The following is an 18,256-nucleotide window of genomic DNA, read 5'->3' on the forward strand; positions in this document are numbered from 1 at the left end:
TCTATTCCATCGCTGCAGCATGGGGAGGAATCACTGCTGATCGTTTCAGCAAAGCACCATGATCGAGGAGACCACTGCCTCTTCAAACTATTTTTATATTGTGTTAAGCCAGGCTTCAGTCGTGCTGGGGTAGGGAAAAGATGTAAGACGGTGCAGTGGCACTGCTTTCAGTGTTACGATCTCCCTGGTGCCTGATTTCTGTGATCTGATCACACCTTCAGAGGTAAGCCACACTCCAGATCTGGGATCAGAACGTCATTTCCCCAGATGGTATTGTCGGGGGTGTTGTGCCTTTACCTGCCATGACTTCCAGTCTGCTCCCTGGAACCATCCAGGAAATTCAGCTGATGCATCTTACGGTTGTGTAGGAGCATCGGCAACGCTTTGGTGCCTCCTGCTACAGCTTCCAGCCTTATTTGCAATAGAGTGTTGGTGGGTTTTGTGATGGCAGAGGCATGGGATGAAGACATTCTTTGGCTCTTCCTAAACTAAATATCATTTCTAGGATTACCTGAAGCAGCAGGAGTGTGAAGTGGCTGAGCCAGCCAAGGTGGTCCTTCCCATCTCCTTACTGCTGGCCCTTGCCAGGCTTTGAGTAGGAGGTTCAACCCACTGAGCTGCCAAGACTCCCTCCAGGAGACAGTGGAGGGAAAGGCTGAAGGTCCACGATATAAATGGCCTTTTGTTGGAAGTGCTTGTTGGTCTTTTTTGACTATGGGCAGCCAGATGAGGCCTGTGTTAGCCATGATACACCCCTGTAGGGAGCTCAGTGAGGGTGAAATGAATCTGGGGGGACCAGATGTCAGGTCATGGAGAATGGCATCCTTCTGTGAGTCTCATATTCCCTGAACCCTTCCTAAAGCTTTGACTCCTCTGACCAAGTGATTATCTGGCAATACCAGACCCGGTCAGAAAACAAGATTGTTCTACCCTTCACCATCTTGGGGAAGAGCATTAAAATACAGCAAAGTATAACAAAACTAGGAAGCAATAAGAAAGACCCCAAACAGTATTTTCTTCTTTTGAGTTCCTTAGTTGGAGGCTTTTTGATAACAAACAAAATCATGCTCAGGTCTGATTCATGTTTTTTTAATGCCTCAGAAGTCTGCAGTGTCATTCTCCTGGTTTGGCATCCTAATTCAAAGTGAAATACATGAAGCCAAAAGGAGTGTGTCAAGGAGTTTCTCTAGCTTTCATCATCTCTTTTTCCATGAGCAGGCACTATCCTGTTTTAACTGACTAGCAAAGTGTAAAAATGAATAGAGGGAAGTGCTTGGTAATGAAATGCTAAAGGGATTATTATTATTGTTTTCAGTGGTTTCAGGATAGAGTCTTTGTGGGTATAATATCAGCTAAACATTCAGCAACTGAAATTTGTTCTTACCAAGCTTATAACAACTCATTGCAGCATACTTGCACTGTCCAGCTATTAGGACAAATTAACAGCTTTTAATAGAGGCTGTCAGCAACTGGATACATATCATAAGAGGACCTTTATCTTTATGCAAAATAAGGATATGAAAAAATATGCAAGGATACGGCGCAAGCTCCCGCGGCTCTGCATACCCTCGCGGGTGCCGGCTGAACTCAGGGTCTGCACACCCCTGCCAAAGGTGAGCTGCTGGCACCAGGGCGGAGGGGGTGCTGGGGGGTGTGGAGGGTTGGGGCAGTGGTGATGGGATAAAATTTAATTATGGATCTCTGTAGGATTTTCCCAAAACAGAAATCTTTTGAAGATGGAGGAGGGAGGGGGTTAGAGTGGGGCAGGGAGGTAGGGAGCTCTTCCCTGAGATATAGAGACCTCTAGGACATACTCTGGCCAGGTTAAATAAGAGTTTGCTGGACTACATTAAGTCTCTTCAAACTCAGGCTAAAAGAGCAAGAGGGAGCCCACAGGGGCTGCTGAGAGTGGTCATCTGGGAGCTCCTTAATCCCCATCTGCAGTCAGGAGAGGAACAGTTTTCTGCTCGGATCTGCCTCCAGAGAAACATCTCCTCTTGCTGACTGCGTGCAGAGCAGTAGCCTAAACAAAGGGGTTAGAATCACCAAAAATCTCCCTGCTCCCCTCCATCCTCTGTCACCTCTACAGCATCTTACCATGTGAATAGTTTGAAGTTTTAGGACACTGCTGCTTCTTGAGTCATCAAGGTCTGCTGTCCAAAAGCCCATGCGCCACATAGCAGGAAACATTGCAAATGTTTCTAAATGCCCAGCCTTACAGGGAGTGCCAGGGAAATACCCTGTCATTGCCTGAGGATAACTTCTGTGAGCTGTGTGGGATGTGAGCTAGAGGAGGAAGGAGGCAAAAGGATGTAAAGTCGGGTGGGGCAAGCACGGGACGTTGGTTCGGTACTTTTAGGTGCATTGGATTCCTCTGTGTCTCTGTGTAACTCACTGTGAGCAGGTGATGTCAGTTGAGAGCATCGTACCTGATGCATCAAGCAGGTTAATTTGCTTCTGCTTGTAAAATACCTGGGAGTCTCAGGTGTCCCATGTTCACTGAGGAAGACCCAGACAATAAAACCCTTCAGCAAACACAGTGTGATGGAGAGGGGCTCAGCTGCCCAAAGCCCCTCTTGTGTGGACTCCAGCCACACAGGTAGCACTGAGGATGAGGACTGCTGTTTGCATCGCTGGGGCCCCAACCCTCTTGCTGTGCCAGACTTTGTAGAAATGCTAATAGCAGAATTACGGACATGCACTACCAGGGGGACCGTAAATATCATTTTTAATTAACTGGCTATTCTACAGAGGAGACTTTGTGCAGCACTGCGAGACATGGGAACAAAGTTCAGCCTGTCCCTGTGACAGAGCTCCAAATTTCCCCTGCTCTTTCCCGACCCAACCCCAGCGAACAGATGTGCTCTGTGCCTCCTATTTATGTGCTCCCAAGAAATTAGCACCCCGTTAAGCTACACAATGCAGTGCATTTATTTTTATTTCACTGCGCTGAAGCCTTTCAATGTTCAACTCTGCACTATTTCTTACTGGAATCAAATCCAGACCTAGCACCAAGAAGTTCTTAAATCAACAGCCCATGAGGGTGTGAATTTTGTGCAGCACAACTAGTGCCTATAGATTAAGATAAAGAAGTCCCCAAGCTGCAAAGTCCCATGTTTGATTCAGGTCCAAAAAGAAAAGGACAGAAGAGGAAGATTTAACTTCTAAATACCTGAAGCTGGGACTGTGATTTGTCTGCAGTCCCATTTTCAGGAGATAAACAGCTATATTTATATCTCCTGAATGTACCTATTATTTCAAGATTTCACCCAAATTAATGGAGGTGACATGACAAAGCGGCACTGTAGGGAGCCAAAAAATGTGTAAAAAGCAATTGATCCATTATAGATGCAGTCTCTGGCAAGCTCAGTCTATTTTTAATCATTTTAATAATGCAACTGATTTGCTACATCAAAGAAGGATCCATCCCAGCAAGCTAAGTAAGAGGCTCGTGTGGGTCAGGGGCACCTGGACATCTCCAAGAGTGTGCACGGCACAGCAGACTCCCAGGGAAATGGTATCACTGTGGAAGCCCTGCCCAGCAGGTCACCTTGAGGCATAGGAGACCCCAAAGAGAGATGGATGATGTTTTAGGAAGGCAAGGGGAGAAGCCAGTGGGACACTGAATTGCAGTAAGTAGGATTAGAAACAGGCAAGATTTCTTGATAATTTAAAAAAAAAAAAACCCACCAAAAAACAAAACCACATTTCTATTGCTGTGACTTGGGTAGGTGAATTGTGTTGCAGGAATTGCTGCCATGGGAGACAGATTTGGGTATGCATAGACCAACCAGGTCAGGGTACTATTAATTTCTCCATGTTTTTCATGTTCTCCATGTTCTCCATGACCACAGCCCTCTCTCTCCATCTGAAAAAGCCAAACCCATCTGAGCATCACCCACGCAGCTTCCCTGTCCAAAAGACAAAATGGCTCCTCCATCTTTGGATGGCTTGTTTGGCCCTGGGGGTAGTCTGGAAGAAAGAAAAATTGAGGTTTTCCTTCTCTTTTCCACAGTAGCTTCTAAATGAGAGTGCATGTGGGAAGAACAGGAGACAGATGCCTTCTAACCAAAGGATGGCTTTCAGGGCACTCAGTTAAATAGTGAAAATAAAACAATGTCTGAGTTACAGACAGTGGTGTGAGGCCATCAAGGGAAGAGGGACCACACATGAGAAGAGAGTAATGCAGTGGGGACAGTGAAAAAAGTCAGACAGCAGCATCTGTGCCCAGGAAGGAGATCAGGTGTTGGTTGAATATAGTGACAATAAAACAGAAATTGTAGTCATGATTTTTAAACTTGAAAAAACGAGTGTTCTACAGCACCTGGGTCTCTTCAGAGGCAGGATGATCCAGGACTCCATTTCACTGATGAAAATGTCACTTCATAAAACAAACAGAAATGTCCCTGTTAAAGGCTGTAAAAAGGCTGGGGTGAGCCTTGATGCTAAACCTGCCGGTGACTCCAGTCATCGCTTTCCTTCTTCGTAATACCTCAGGGCTGCTGGCGCTTCCCGTCTGGGGACTTCCTTATAAAAACGTTTATCTTGTTGTCGTGTGGAAACGGCATTTTTTCTTCGTTATGGAGCTATGTCAATCCCACTGCGGGCAAGAGGTCAGGAATGGGACTCCCACGCTCATTCTTCATCTGGCGGCATGGGCCAGCCCCAGCCTGGAAGCCCGTCAGCTGCAAGCAACGACTTCTCCATCCCATTGCCAGAGAGGGGATGGGCAGACACGTGGGATCTCAGCTGGCCCATTGAGCAGCTCTCAGATGCTTTGTAGCCTTGCCTGGCAGTGCACTATGTACCTGCAGGCTTGGCCCACACAGTTTAGGACCAGGAAAGGTATGTTTGTAACTGAGGTTGCCATTGGCCAAAATCAGCCCCTTTCTCCACAGATGGTCTCAGGTGCCAGCTTTGCCAGCAGCAATACAGCTACAGGTTAAAGCAGCCCCTCCATGGGATGTCATGTCTTTGGGACAAAGGCAAGACTTATAAATAAAGGAAAATAAACATAAATAAAAAAGGCATACCTGCTGTGAGAGAGACAGGTAGCTCCTGTCAGGAGCTACAGGTTGCTTAGGCTGTTGGTCAGGAACCAGCGTCACACCACTTCGACATCTTCAGCATGCACATCCCTTCCACGCAAGCCTAGCAGCAGTATCTAAAGGTTTGGTGACTTCATGGAGTCTCTGATATATCTGTCTTTTGGGGATCAAAACACTTCACTGAGAACTTTGTTTTGCAGAGTCTGGAATTGGCTTAGGCATTTAGGAAAATTCATGATAAATTTGGGGCAGCTTCTCATATGAGACCGAAACTTATACGGACTCGGAGCAAAGGTTCATGCAGTGTCTCATCTCCAGCAGTGGGTACGAGTGTGCAGAGAGGAGAACAGAAAACATACTTTCCCTGGATATTCCCCCACCTTCCACATGTTTTCAGCTCAGGGACCTCCTGTGTTAGATGTGTCCTCTAGATACTCAGTATCCCTCTATGGGTTTATCATCCTTTAATTTCTCTGGTCTTTTTCTGAACCCAGGTAATATTTTGCATCCTTACCAGCTTTTGCCAAGCTGTGCCACAAATCAACTATCAGCTGTGCTTGAATTGTTTCCTTTAATTTGTTCTGAGCGTGGTTCCTGCCAAGTTTCAGTTGATGCACTCTTTTTCTTGTACTGGGTGAAAAAGTCAATCCCTTTTCACCCCCTCACCATCATTCTGTAGATGTCCTTAATTTCTCCTTCAGGCATCTTTTGGGTTTTTTTGCCAGACCAAAGAGTCCACTTTTTTTCCTCAGTCATTTCTTTACAGGAGCCATTTTTTTACATTTAATCATCTTTATTGCCTTTCCTTGAACCCTGTCCAACTTCTCTGTGTCTTTTCTGGAGATAAGGGGATCAGAAGATAATATCCAAGATATAAATGAACCCTGGTTTGATTCAGTGGCATATTAATATGCTCTTTAGCTTGCCCCTTGGTAACTGTTAATATTTTATTTGCTTATTCCACCACTACTGAACAATGAACTGATATTTCATGGAACTGTTATAATCCAAATATCTTACTTCTGAGTGAGCCCAGAGCCCATAATTTTATACGTGAAGTTCAGAACATTTTTCCTGCCATGAACATTACTTCACATTTGGCTACTTAAATTTAATTTGCTGCTTTATTGCTCATTCACTTAGTCTCATCATATCTTTCTGCAGGCCCTTGTTCTCACTACCCTGAATACCACGGTGTCACCTGCAAACTGTGTTCCCTCACTGCTCACCCCATTTCTCAGACTGTCTGTGAATAGGTAGGGCAGCATGTGTCCTCACCCAGATCCCTGGAGAAAACCAAAAGGCCATTTCCTTATCGCCTTGATTGCAGGGACTCCAGATCCAGGACTCCTTCTTCGGATATACTGTGTCATAGCTAGGTGCCTTCATAAGATGAAGTTGTTGCGTTCATCCTGGAGTGTAGCTTTGAGGTTGGGCTGTAAACTGATATTCAGCCTTTGATGCAACATTAGATTAATGCATTCATTGGAAAATTATCACCAAGGCCTTCAGCTGACATTGAAAGCTAGTGCAGGATGAGATTGACTTACAGCATCCTGAACCAAGGTGAAGGCAGATGGCTCTGCCCTGGGCCAGCTGGAGCCTGCTAGGCTTCACACTTAGCTCCAGATTCAGTGAAATACTGCAATCCAACCTGGAGGTGTCAGGTTGGTGGGTTCCTATGTCCAGGTTTTTGTGTGGGAAGGAAAACTAGAAGTAGAAGGAGAGTTTTGGAAGATGATGCTTCCCTGTCATCTAAGTTTACCAAGAGGATGGGACTTCCCTCTTCACCTTCCCCAAAGAGAACAGCTTCAAGCTTTTTGCAGCAGATCTTTTATTTGCTATCAAGAGAAAAAACCTGTGCAAGAGATCAAAAAGACTCATCTTCAAATCCTCACTTTGATTATTTAAAGCAGAAAAGTTCATAAAAGTTCTCTACCAGTTGGGTAAAAACATGGCCCAGCTTGCCACAACTGAGTTGCCATCCCACCCCATGCTTGTGGGATGGCAAAGGCACTGCCCCAAATGGGCCTTCACCCATATTTGTCATACGTGTTCATAAGCCACAATTACTGAGCATTTGACCCCTTGGCTAAATGTGTGGAGGTGAGACAGGCTCCTTTTTCTGGTGGGGTCCATGATCCAGGCATACTTTTTGCCTCATACAAGAATAATCTGCCTGTTCTTCCCCCCACACACCTCAGCTTCCATCTTTGCAAACTGGGCTGGCCCAAACATAGCATCCTAGGACTAATTAAGCTCAGATCTGCTCTTTAACTCTTTCTTGTCAGCTTTTGGCTTTACTCACTAAACTTTGGTCTCTGTTTTTACACCCCATCTTTGTAAACCAGCCCTTGCAGGGTGACACTTACCTACCATCACTGACCACCTTCACCTCTGAAACTCCCTTAAGAAAACAATTCTGGGACCCAGCATGTCCCCACATAACATTTCAGTTTTTGAAAAACAGCATATTTTGCTGAAATCTCATTTTGGCAAAAATATTCCAACAGTCTTCACTTTTCACCTCTCTTCTGATATCTTATTCCTAAACGGTAGAAAAAAAAAAAACTAGGAAGGAAGTGAGGGGAAAATGTGGGTGTAGAAGAACATCCTGTTCTGCACAAATACCCTGGTGTGTTGTCAGATGGATGCTCTGCTTTAAATAGAAGAGGTCTCATGCTTGCAAAGGCCAAAACAATAAATTCTCAGGCATTAGAAAAGATGGAAATAACATTTTAATAAAGGAAGTGTTTGGGCTTACTGCATTAAAGAATCAACCAAGTTAGAGCTTCTCATTATCACATGTGGTTTCATTTTTCTGTGAACCTATAATGCACATGCACGTATGCACAGAGGGTTTGGGAATAATCCCTGGGGAACTCAGTGAAATTCTGTTTCTTGTTTATCATATTTGAGAGGCTGTTTCCATAAAAGAGGTCATTTGAGGTAAGCAATGTTGAAGTGAGTGTTAGAAGAGAACCAGTGGGATAGCCTAAGAGGTCCCCAAGCTTTGATGTGTTTGAAGAAGTTCTTCTGCTTAGATTGGATTTTGTGACTCTGATTTCTGCCATCCACTTTTTGCAAGGGATTGAGTGAAATAACTTTCTGCACACTGGTGACCTCTTTTTTTTTCTTACCTTCAGTATTTTTTTAACACAGCCACACCGACTGCTTCAATTATCACTAGAACACGAAGACTTTTTTTTCTCATCTTCTGCAAATTTTCTATATTTTAGAACTTTTCCCATTGTGCTTTGCTTTGAGTCTGAAATTTTTAGCGCAATTTAAAGGAAAAATTGAGAGATACCCTTGCATGCAAAATACCCTGCAGTCTAGGGATCAGGAAAATTCCCCTGGACTTACTTCAGCAGAGCAACTTTTACATCAACAGTATTTCCCCCAAACTTCTGACCATCCCTAAGGACAGTTAACATTGATCAGTAGGAGAATTTCTAGGCTGAACACTGCAACTGCAAGAGTTCAAGCACTGGTGTATCTCATATCTCTGCTATTTATTGTTGTGATAATGAATGCCCAGGCCATGTAAATCTGAGCCTGGGTGAGAATCCATTAACTTGTTCATCCTTCTTGCCATCGTCAGGGGTTTTTGGTGCCAGGTGTTTTTTGAGTGGGAATCAGGGAAACCATTATGTGTTCCGTTAAGACATTTTCTTGCGCCTGACACTATTTTCTTCATTGGTTTTGAAATAATCTTGAAATTCATCTTTGTGAAGACAAAAATGAGCCTGTGTTGGAGTCAAAGAGTCTGTCACATGGACACTGCGTTCTGGCCCTGGAAGATGTCTCCTGTTGTTTATCGCTCTGGCCAATACAATGCAGTTACAGGGACAGTCAAGGGGCACAAGTGACGTGGTTGCCCTACACTATTGCACAGAGGGATCCTACAGAAAAGGATCTTTAACTTTATATTTCAGTATTAACACATAGCCTTTGTGCAATAAATGGGGTGGGGAGGGGAGAAGTGATCACATGTTCGGTTCCAGTAAAGTTCTTGTTGTGGTCAGACTGGTAGGACAGTAGTATCAGTTAGAGGCAGACAAACGCATGATTCAGTCCTGGCAGACCTCTGTTAGCTCGTACTGACACAGCCTGGCCACTGCTTGCTGTGGACCCGAGACAGAGACGGGCAAAAGGACAGTCATGCTTACCTGTACCCCGCCTGCTCTTGTAGAAACCATAGCCTCCTGGGATCTCTGGATTTCCACGCAAGCCAGAGGAGATGAAGGCTTACCAGCAGTCAGGTCTTCTTCTGCAAATGCCTTCTAGAGAGGAGAGAGTGTGAAATATTGTCTGCGGTGAAATCCACGTGCCCTGTGCAGAAGTGAGCAATGCATGCTAGCTCACTCATCAGCCTACTGCATTATGGTTCCCTCAGTTTTGGCCACCTTCAATGTAATACCCTCCAAAAATATTTCTTTGTGTTTCAATCCATGCTCATTAAAACACCCCTCCACTCATACTGGTTAAGATAGACACTTTGTCAAAGCTTTAATGAAAGGGCAGCACGTGGATGATGAACACACTTTCTCTGCACTAGACAAGCTTCCCATGCTGGGTTTGTTTCTGGAGCAGCTAATCTATTATCTGGTGCAGGGCCTTGTGTGAATGAGAGTTGGTCCATCTGGAAAATGAATTACATGTCCTCCTTTGCTATTGAAACTATCCATCATATCATGTCCCAAATGGTCTATCATGTTGTTGTCTAGTAAAACTCAGCCATCAGAGGCAGCTTCTGTTCAGATGCTGATGCTAGATGTCTGAAAATGTCATTTCAGCTATAACTCTGAGGACATTTAGTTGGAATTTATGACTAGAGGTCTCTCTAAGCTCCACCAACTCTATCCATCTCACACCTTTATAAATAATATTGGTCTTCAGTTTCTGAATCCTTTAGGGCAGCCTTGTGGTTTTTTTCCAGTGTCTGGAATACATCACATGCAAGATTTCACTCTGAGATTTCAAACCGTATGGTACATATCAAATAAATAAAAATAAATTTGGCCATGGATGTGGACATTATGGAAGGCAGTTTAGTGAACTTGGCACTGTCTAGGATGCAGGAGGCTTGGGCACCACTCCTGGCCATTCCAAGACTTTCAGTATTTCTCCTTTTTGTGCCTCCGTTTCCTTTCTATTTGATTCCCAGCTAGCATTAACCAAAATCCTTGAAGGATCCCCATTGGGTTTAGCTTTGGTTGGATCATCTCCATCAGTACCTTACCACTACATGTGGTGCTGTGAGAGACAGACAAAAAGTGCTAAGCAAGCAAAAATGTCTCCTTTTCTGCATCGACTTGAGTAGGAGCAGATGTGTGGAGGAACAGCAGGTACTTAGGATCATGCGTCAAACTTTCCATAAATACAGTAAAAGGAAGGGTCTAGCCCCGAGAAGTGCTTAGCACCCTGGATGGGGATGCTGCGGAGCTTAAAGGCATTGAGCAGTGGGAGGACATTTCAGAGGGGATGCCAGGGTGTTTGCAGAGTCAAACCCTGTAGGATTATTTGAGGTTATTCCCCTTCGTACGTAACCTCAGCAGTCACCACTGTAGTCCAATGCCTTGGGGAGTGGGGAAGGGAATCTATTAATACTCTTAGGAAAAAATTAGTATCCAAACAACTTTTGTTTCCTTGTTTTTTACACGTCTGTGCTCTCCTCTGTCGCTAGCTACAGCGCAGAGCTTGGTATGCTCTGACAAAGAGCTATTGATTGTGTGCTTGTGTGAATTGGCCCAGCACTGGTCACAGCCAACTTCTGTGGGACCTGCTGCCCCTGTTCTACAATACGCTCCAGTGTGCTGAGCCATTTGTGAAAGGTCAGAAATGAACAGAGAAATGGACTGGAGTCAAAAACAAGTAGTCCTATAAATATCAGTCATAGTCAAAGGCAGTTTATTCCATTCCTCCCCTCTCTCTCCCTCTGTGTGTGTCTCTCCCTCCCTCTGTTGTGGTTTCCCAGATATAACTCCATGTTTCTGACTGGGAAGCTCTGAAAGGAAAGCAGAACGCACATTGCAGCTTCTGCTCCCATCTTGCACGCATGGAATAATCCTCAGTCCCACAAGCAGGACTGACAGCCAGCACGGAGTCCAGGCATCATCTGGACTCAGATGTTAAGTTTTGATTTCTCGGATTTTCTTTATTTGTGAGAAACTCATTTGCTACAGTTTGAGAACTAGCTTTGGCCACAGACGGTTTGGATTGGGACTCCTGAACGCTCTTCTCTGTCTGGACCTAACATTTGACTTCACAATGACTTTAGCAGCTAAATTAGAGGATATTGAAGTGACGCTGGAGCACCTACTAATGGATGTGTTTGTAAGTATGCTACAATTTCCTATTTGAAGTGAGATGCTAATAATCCAAAAGGCAGCATACAGATTTAACAGTGTACCCAAGTGTTGCACTGACTTAATTCGTTTACATTTCCTGACAAACTGGGTGTCCAGCACTACCAATGTGTTGTGGTATAACTAAGGCATCTACTGCAAGCGGTAACATACAAAACTAGAACAGTGTGCCTCCAAGGCAGGTTCTGCATTGGTTTTGGCTGTCATCTACAATTTTGATGAAGTACGTGAGAAGTAGGAGAGATTTGGTCTGTTTGAGGAATATCTCTGTAAAAGAAGTGCATTGACAGAGCATTTAAACTGTATATTGCTTAGCATCGAGTGTCCTTGGCTTTAGGATTTTGACAGCTATTAGATTACACTCCTTTACCACTTTGACTTTTGGGTTAGTTTTGTAACAGATGAAGGAACAACCAAATGTAGTCAAGTTTTCAAGAAAATCAAGTTTATTCCTCCTGGATATATCAAACATTTTAAACCAGTCTTAATCTGGAATTTGCTCCCTTGAAATCACCAAAGCTCAGTGAAGCAATGTATGATTTGCTTCTGCACATCTGTGATAAGAAATTGCATCATCTCTTTTTAAAAGTTTCTTAAAAATATCAAAACATTTCAAAACCGATTTCTGCTTTTTCCAACACAACTTGGTAGTTTTTGCCTAAAGGTCAGAGGTGGTCATGTTTTGGAAGATTTTAGTGGGTGGAGGAAAAACAAAGCTGAGGGATTGACAGACCATTTATCTTCTTCCAAAAAAAATGTCATGCCAAGGTGATCTGTACTCTCTGAATTCAGGCTGTAAGAAATAAGATGGCAAGAGACATTCTGAAATTTCAGGAGAGTTTTTTGGCATCTCTTAAATTAAATGCTTCAGATTTCAGGGTCTACTAATGAGGAATCTTAGGCATCAACCACAAAAGTGAAAAGCAGGATAGTTTGCCAACTTTCTAGCCTGTGGTCCAGTTACTACGTGTCCATCTGTTCTGTGAAATGGATTCAGGTCTCTCTGGGCTGGCATTTCCACTCAGAACTTTGGGGAGTGCCCTGTCCCCTTTCCCACAAGTTGCTGAAATAGGAGGTAGAGGAAAATACTTAAAGACTGCCCTGTCAAAGCCTCTATGTAGGGTATGAAATGCTGAAATACTCTTTAGGCTGCAAGATTTGAATCAACCTAATGATTATTTACCACTCTGGGTCCAACTCCTTTCCCCAGCTCTGAGTACCATGCATCCCAGAGGAAATCCCTAAGGGTTTAAATCCCCATGACAAGCAAAGATGCAGCATCTGCATCTCATGACCACAGCACACTGTGGAAGTTACTCTGTGTGGGAAGTGGCTGGTGCTTTCTTTGGACTATTTGCAGTTGCTATAGAATGAACTTGGCACCATGATCCCTCTTGGTCTATTTGTAGCTCAGCATCACTTCATTGAGCTGGGCATTTGACACCTGGGAGACTGAGAGCCTCAATGGGGCAGGTGCCATTGAACAGTTGGTGCTTAAAGGCATTTTCTTGCAGGGTTGCTCCAAGCAGTATCTCAAAGACTGCCAAGATCTAGACAGCCAGGACTGACTGAACTGATTGAGGCTGAACAATGCTACATATGTCTGATTGTGTTTGAAGGGCATGAAAAGACTCCTGCCCTGCTGGAACCACCCAGCCCTATAAGACAGGTCATAGGGAATCATTTCTTCTTGGCTCTTCATGTCCCATCGTGAGCACTGTTTTGGAGCTGTATCTAGGTTTTGTCTCTTCTTATGTCACCCCTTGTTTCCATCCAAGTGTCTTTCCTCATGGGTTTTTGGGTTTGTTTCGGGGTGGCTTTTTTGCAATGATGGTGACAGTAGACCAGATAAACTACAGGCCAAATTCTCCAGAGATGCAGAAGGCCTCAGTTTGAGAAACAAGTGGAGTTCTTAGCAGGTTGCATTTTGAACTGGTCCCTCAAATGTGTAATTCCAGAAACACGGGGAAATGTCCGCAGCTGGGACAGTGCAGTTACAGCTGAAATTGTGATGCAGGGACATGTCTGTGCGGTGCCATGCCGTGCCACACTGAAGCCCCAGCTGGCTCTGGAGAGCTGGTGTGTCTGTGCAGCATTGTGCAGGGGCACACTGCAGCAGTGTCGCTGCTTCGCCCCCCTTGTCCCCCTGCAGAGCCTGGAGCTGTAAGACTCAAGGGTAGCACGTCCAGGCTTCTCACTTTGACTATCAGCACTATGAATCTAATCTGGCCTCTATGCAAATCAAGCAAATGAACTTTCCCTGATGAGCAGCCATGTTTTCATCTAGCTGGGCTCTTCTTAAAACTACCCAGGAATTATGGCAGGAAGAATTTCAAATAATCTAGACCAAATATTCCAAATGCAGAATCATTTTGTCTGACGCTGTCAGGCACAATCTTCAGGCTTTACTCATACATCACCTTGCCTTGTGGCTATGTTTCATCTTAAACCACCTGTCCATTGAACAATGCTAAAAATAATTTCTGCTACCAAATACAGAAAATATGAAACTCAGTATGAAGGAAGGGCAAAGCATAAAGCTCTGACTATTATAGATTATTCTAGAAGCCAGGTTTGTCCAAGGTCATTAATCCATTAAGTGTTTTGCTGTTACCAGCAAGACTAGTACTTAGGTGAGGAGCACAGGGCCAGACCAGGGGGGCTGAGTGGGCTTCAGCCAGACGGACTACCAGGTAGCAGGATGCTCCTGGGAATGATCTCAAAGCCTGCTCCATGTCATGTATCTTCATCTGTGTCAGGTTTATTGCTGAAAGTGTGAAGCCATCTGCCACTGTAATGCTCCTCTTCCAATTCTTCGGTGCTCTGCACTGCTCCAAACCAGGCAATTACTTGGAAAATTGGGAAACTGTGGTCTATGGAGCCTTGACTTGTCTTTTTTTTTCCTTTGAAGAAACCTAGTTTTAACACTCGCTGGACCATAAGGACAGTAACCCATTCCCAAATCAGTGGACCCTGACAAAGCCCACTTTAACAGCTTGTACCCAGCTAGCAAGCCCATTTTGTACCAGCGTAGAAAGGTCATAGTAGACAGCAAATGAGAAGTAAGCATCAATTTCTAAAGAAAAGTGAGCCCTAGCTCAACTCAGACTAACCCATCTCAATGTATTTGGCTTGTGCAGGAATACAGACTGAAGAAAAACTATAAGATTGGTCCAGTTTTCCTCTGGACAAGGTTTTTAGCTAAGTTGTCCTGCAGGAACTCACCTGGAGTGAGTTCAGCAGAGTTTCACAGGGAGGATGGCAAGACTTGGCAGCAGATATGTTTAACACTTCTTCTGGAAAGCTAATATTACACCGGAACAGTTTTTAAAATATTTTTTTTCTTTTCTTTGGCGGAGACGAGAGATTTGAATCCACATGGCATGAGCTGCCACTTCCTTCCAGGACATGGTGTACTCACCACGTTGTCATCCTGCTATCAGAGAAGCAGCTGTTGCTGCACTGAAATTTCCTTTCCCCTATTACCAAAGGGCGTTGGAGAGCTTTGCTGGGCTCTGCAAAGCAAGATAAAAGGGAAGTCTCTGACATGACATTTCATAATTAGCTGTCATCACCGGCGGGCTGCCACCGAGCTGCTTGATGAGCTGGGACTTGGCTGCCTGGAGAAACACGGACAGGGAGGCAGGAGCCAAGGTAGGGCGGTGGTTCAGGGACAAGCCCGGCAGGTCCCTTGGGTGTGCTAAGGGGAAAAGGAAGTCTGGGTAAAAAAATACAGACTCTGAATCCTTGCTTCACTGGCTGCAAAAGGCATCCCTGAGCCAAACCCTCCTTGCCTCTGGACACCCTAATTATTCTTGTGCAGGATATAAAAGGAGACCTTAGAGGTACACCTCAGGACCAACATTGCTGACTTCCAAGCCTTGCCCTAGGCACAGCTAGAGCAAACCTCCCTGATACACCATGCCCAGTATGCCCGGGGCACTTTGCATGGGATGTCTGGGAGTGTTTGGGAATGAGGTGGGCTGTGGAGCCTGTCCCAGAGGGATGATTTTCCTTGCATTATGGATGTGGCTTAGACCTGGAAAAAACAGACTCTCAAGCAGACAGTCAAAGGGATAATAATCCTGGTGGAAAAGTGAGTCTGAAGTAGTGAAATGTCAGCTGGCCTTTAAAAGGAGACTGGTTTCTGAAGGCAGGCATGACAGAGCTGTAGTGGATGTCCCAGGAGAGAAAGAGAGACTGAGATGAAGTCTTTAAACCATGAACACTGTATCCCTGCCCCATTTAAAATACCACCTGGGAAACAACAGACATTTTATCTCCAGTGGTTCATGGGATCTTAGACACCATCCGAACACAATCAAGCCTGTCAAATCCACAGTACACTCCGCAACTCCATCTACATTCCTGCAGACATCTGTCTCCACAGCTGGTTCCTCAGACTTCCTCCCACTACACTCCACAGTTAAATATATATGCATATATATGTGGGTATATATATATATTAAAAAAAAATATAATATATATATATATTCATGTGTGTATATGTATAGGAGACTATCTGATGCAAGTGACATTCATGAGGGCTTCCTGGCATGGAAAGCAGCTGTGGCTGTTTTGCCCTGGGTGGATGTAGCAATCCAGATTTTGTATGCTCTAGACTCCTCCATCCCCCTGAGAAACAGCTGCTCTTCTCCCTTCCCATGTTGTCAAGTCCTGGCAGAGTTAACACCAAAAATAGCAAGGGCATGAAACTTAACCTCTCTTTCTAATAGCATAACAGTCAGAGGAAATTACCTGGGATGCTGCAGGTATTCTGACTCATTCTTCTGCCAGCTAGTGATGAACAGGAATTAAGGTCTGAGTCAAGCTCCTGTATCCAGCCAGACCTAAAACTGGATATTTGAAGGAGAAAGAATGACTCCAAAATGGAGGTCAGGTCCCTTGGTCAGAGGTGCCAAAGGAGGCAGGGCTCCCTGGTGTACCTTGGCGACAGGGATGGCACCATGAGGTGGACAAGGCCACCATGCCGTGGTAAGGATCTGGAGTGGTGGTTACCATCTCTTAAACAAAGCTGCCAAGAGGAGGGTGTTTAAGTGACCTGGCTCTTTATTAATAATAGAAAAATAACAACAAAAGCAGCAGTGGTAAGTGCCAGCTCTTCTCATCATCATTTTATAGATAGGAAAACTGAGACAGAGGAACATGAAGCCATTTGAGCAGCACCCTCCTCCATCTTCCTACTTAAAAGAAGTAGAAATCCAACTTTCAGAGTCTCAGTTTGATCATTTTTTTCCCTCCAGAGTATAATGGTGGAGTGACCACAATCAGAATAATCCAGTCATCAGTGTTTGGGGCTCAGATCTCCAATGCCACAGATGAAGTGTGCCTTTGGATCTAGTCCTAGCATGCTCAAGCATAGATATGTGTTATATTTGTCCATTCTTCAAGCAATTACACCATTAACCAGCCTATTTTCTCATGCCATCAACACTGATAAACAGTAGCCATTCTCATAGCTGGTACTGAGGACAATCTGGAGAAAGGAGGGGTGCAGAAAGATGGTTGTGATGAACTTGCTTCAACCACCATTCCCATGTAAGCCCTACATACAGCAGTTTCCATCCCTGCTGCAATCAAACAAACGTTCTTGCAGTTACTATCGACTCCTGGTGTCTGTGTTACATTTTTCTTAATAACCATTGCAATAATAAGACATTATCAACATGTAAAGTGATCCATTAACCTCTATAGTGGCAATAAATTGGGTAGCTTTGCCAGGCTGCCAGGACTTGCTAATCGAAGAGCAAGCAGCAAGTTCGTACTTGGAGCAGTCACAAATCATGCATAATGCAAAAGTGTAGGTGCTAACCTCACCCTCTGCAATATAATGGGTATTTCCGTGTGTTTATTTATCAGAGAAATCAGTTCTCTGAAGCAGCTCCTAATGAGTTGTTCTCTGGCGGCAGCAGCTGCATCTTCTGGTTTACCCTCAGCATCCAGTTTGCAGGAGATTTAAAGGCTCATCCTCCACCGCTGGAGTCGGCCTGTGTTTTCTCAGTGTAGTGGGTAGGAGCAGAATCAGGCCCCTTGACCTGCACTAAAAGTTGAGGTTGCTCAGCATGATTGTGCCGTTGAGATCCAATTAGGTAGCTGTTTGCTAGGTTTAGACACTTCTAAAAATGAGAACATAAAAACGATCATATCAGGCCTTTCCAACGAATGATCTAGTCCAGCATCATGTCTCAGACAGCATCTGACATCAGGTGCCTACAGACAAATATAGGAACAGGGCAAGTACATAGCCACAGTCCCCACAGTTATCTTCCAATCGCTCGTTGTTTGCACTCAGGGGTTTCATGACACAGAAGCGGTGTCTTCCAAGTTAGTAGCCCACAGTAGATGTTCTTTCATGAATCTGTTGAGTCATTTTTTAAACCCAGCCCAGGCACCCGAGTTATGAGGCACGGCTGCCATGAAGAGTCCTGGAACAGAAGAAAAGCCATAGTGTTATGCTGCAGCCCTGTGCACAGTGCCGTCAACCGCAGATAACTCCTAACCTCACTCCCATGAGAGTCAGGTCACGCTGTTGACTCTCAGAAAGCCTTTGTGGAACAGAAGAGCTTTGTGGAGCAGAAGAGGCTGGCTCACCCATGCTGAAAAATGCACAAAAAGAAGATGGTGAGAATGAAGAGCTGAAAGTGCAAATGCTAACAAGGATGTTAGCAAAGTCAAGATAATTAAATACAGCTATCAAGAGACACAGCAAAACCTCTGACAGCTGGAGAGGCAGACCAAGAATGGCAAGTTATCAAGCTTATGTTATAATTAGAAACTCAGAACCAAGCACTTCTGGACTCAGAGAAGTTCATATCT

General features: G+C 44.5%; 1 protein-coding gene across 3 annotated transcripts in view; it reads left to right on the forward strand.

The window, feature by feature from the left end:
• The window catches only part of FRMD4A (FERM domain containing 4A), a 379,560-nt gene that overhangs the window by 146,129 nt on the left and 215,175 nt on the right, over positions 1–18,256 (forward strand). The window contains exon 1 of one of the 3 annotated variants that reach the window (XM_074903464.1): positions 11,293–11,387. The exons of the other annotated variants lie outside the window; for them this stretch is intronic. Within the exon in view, the coding sequence (XP_074759565.1) occupies positions 11,322–11,387 (66 nt within the window). The 5' untranslated portion in view covers positions 11,293–11,321. Of the gene's footprint in view, positions 1–11,292; positions 11,388–18,256 lie in introns of those variants that run through there. 3 annotated transcript variants of the gene reach the window in all.

This window comes from Athene noctua, chromosome 3 (genome assembly GCF_965140245.1).
Source record: "Athene noctua chromosome 3, bAthNoc1.hap1.1, whole genome shotgun sequence".
In the NCBI taxonomy this organism is placed as follows: domain Eukaryota; kingdom Metazoa; phylum Chordata; class Aves; order Strigiformes; family Strigidae; genus Athene; species Athene noctua.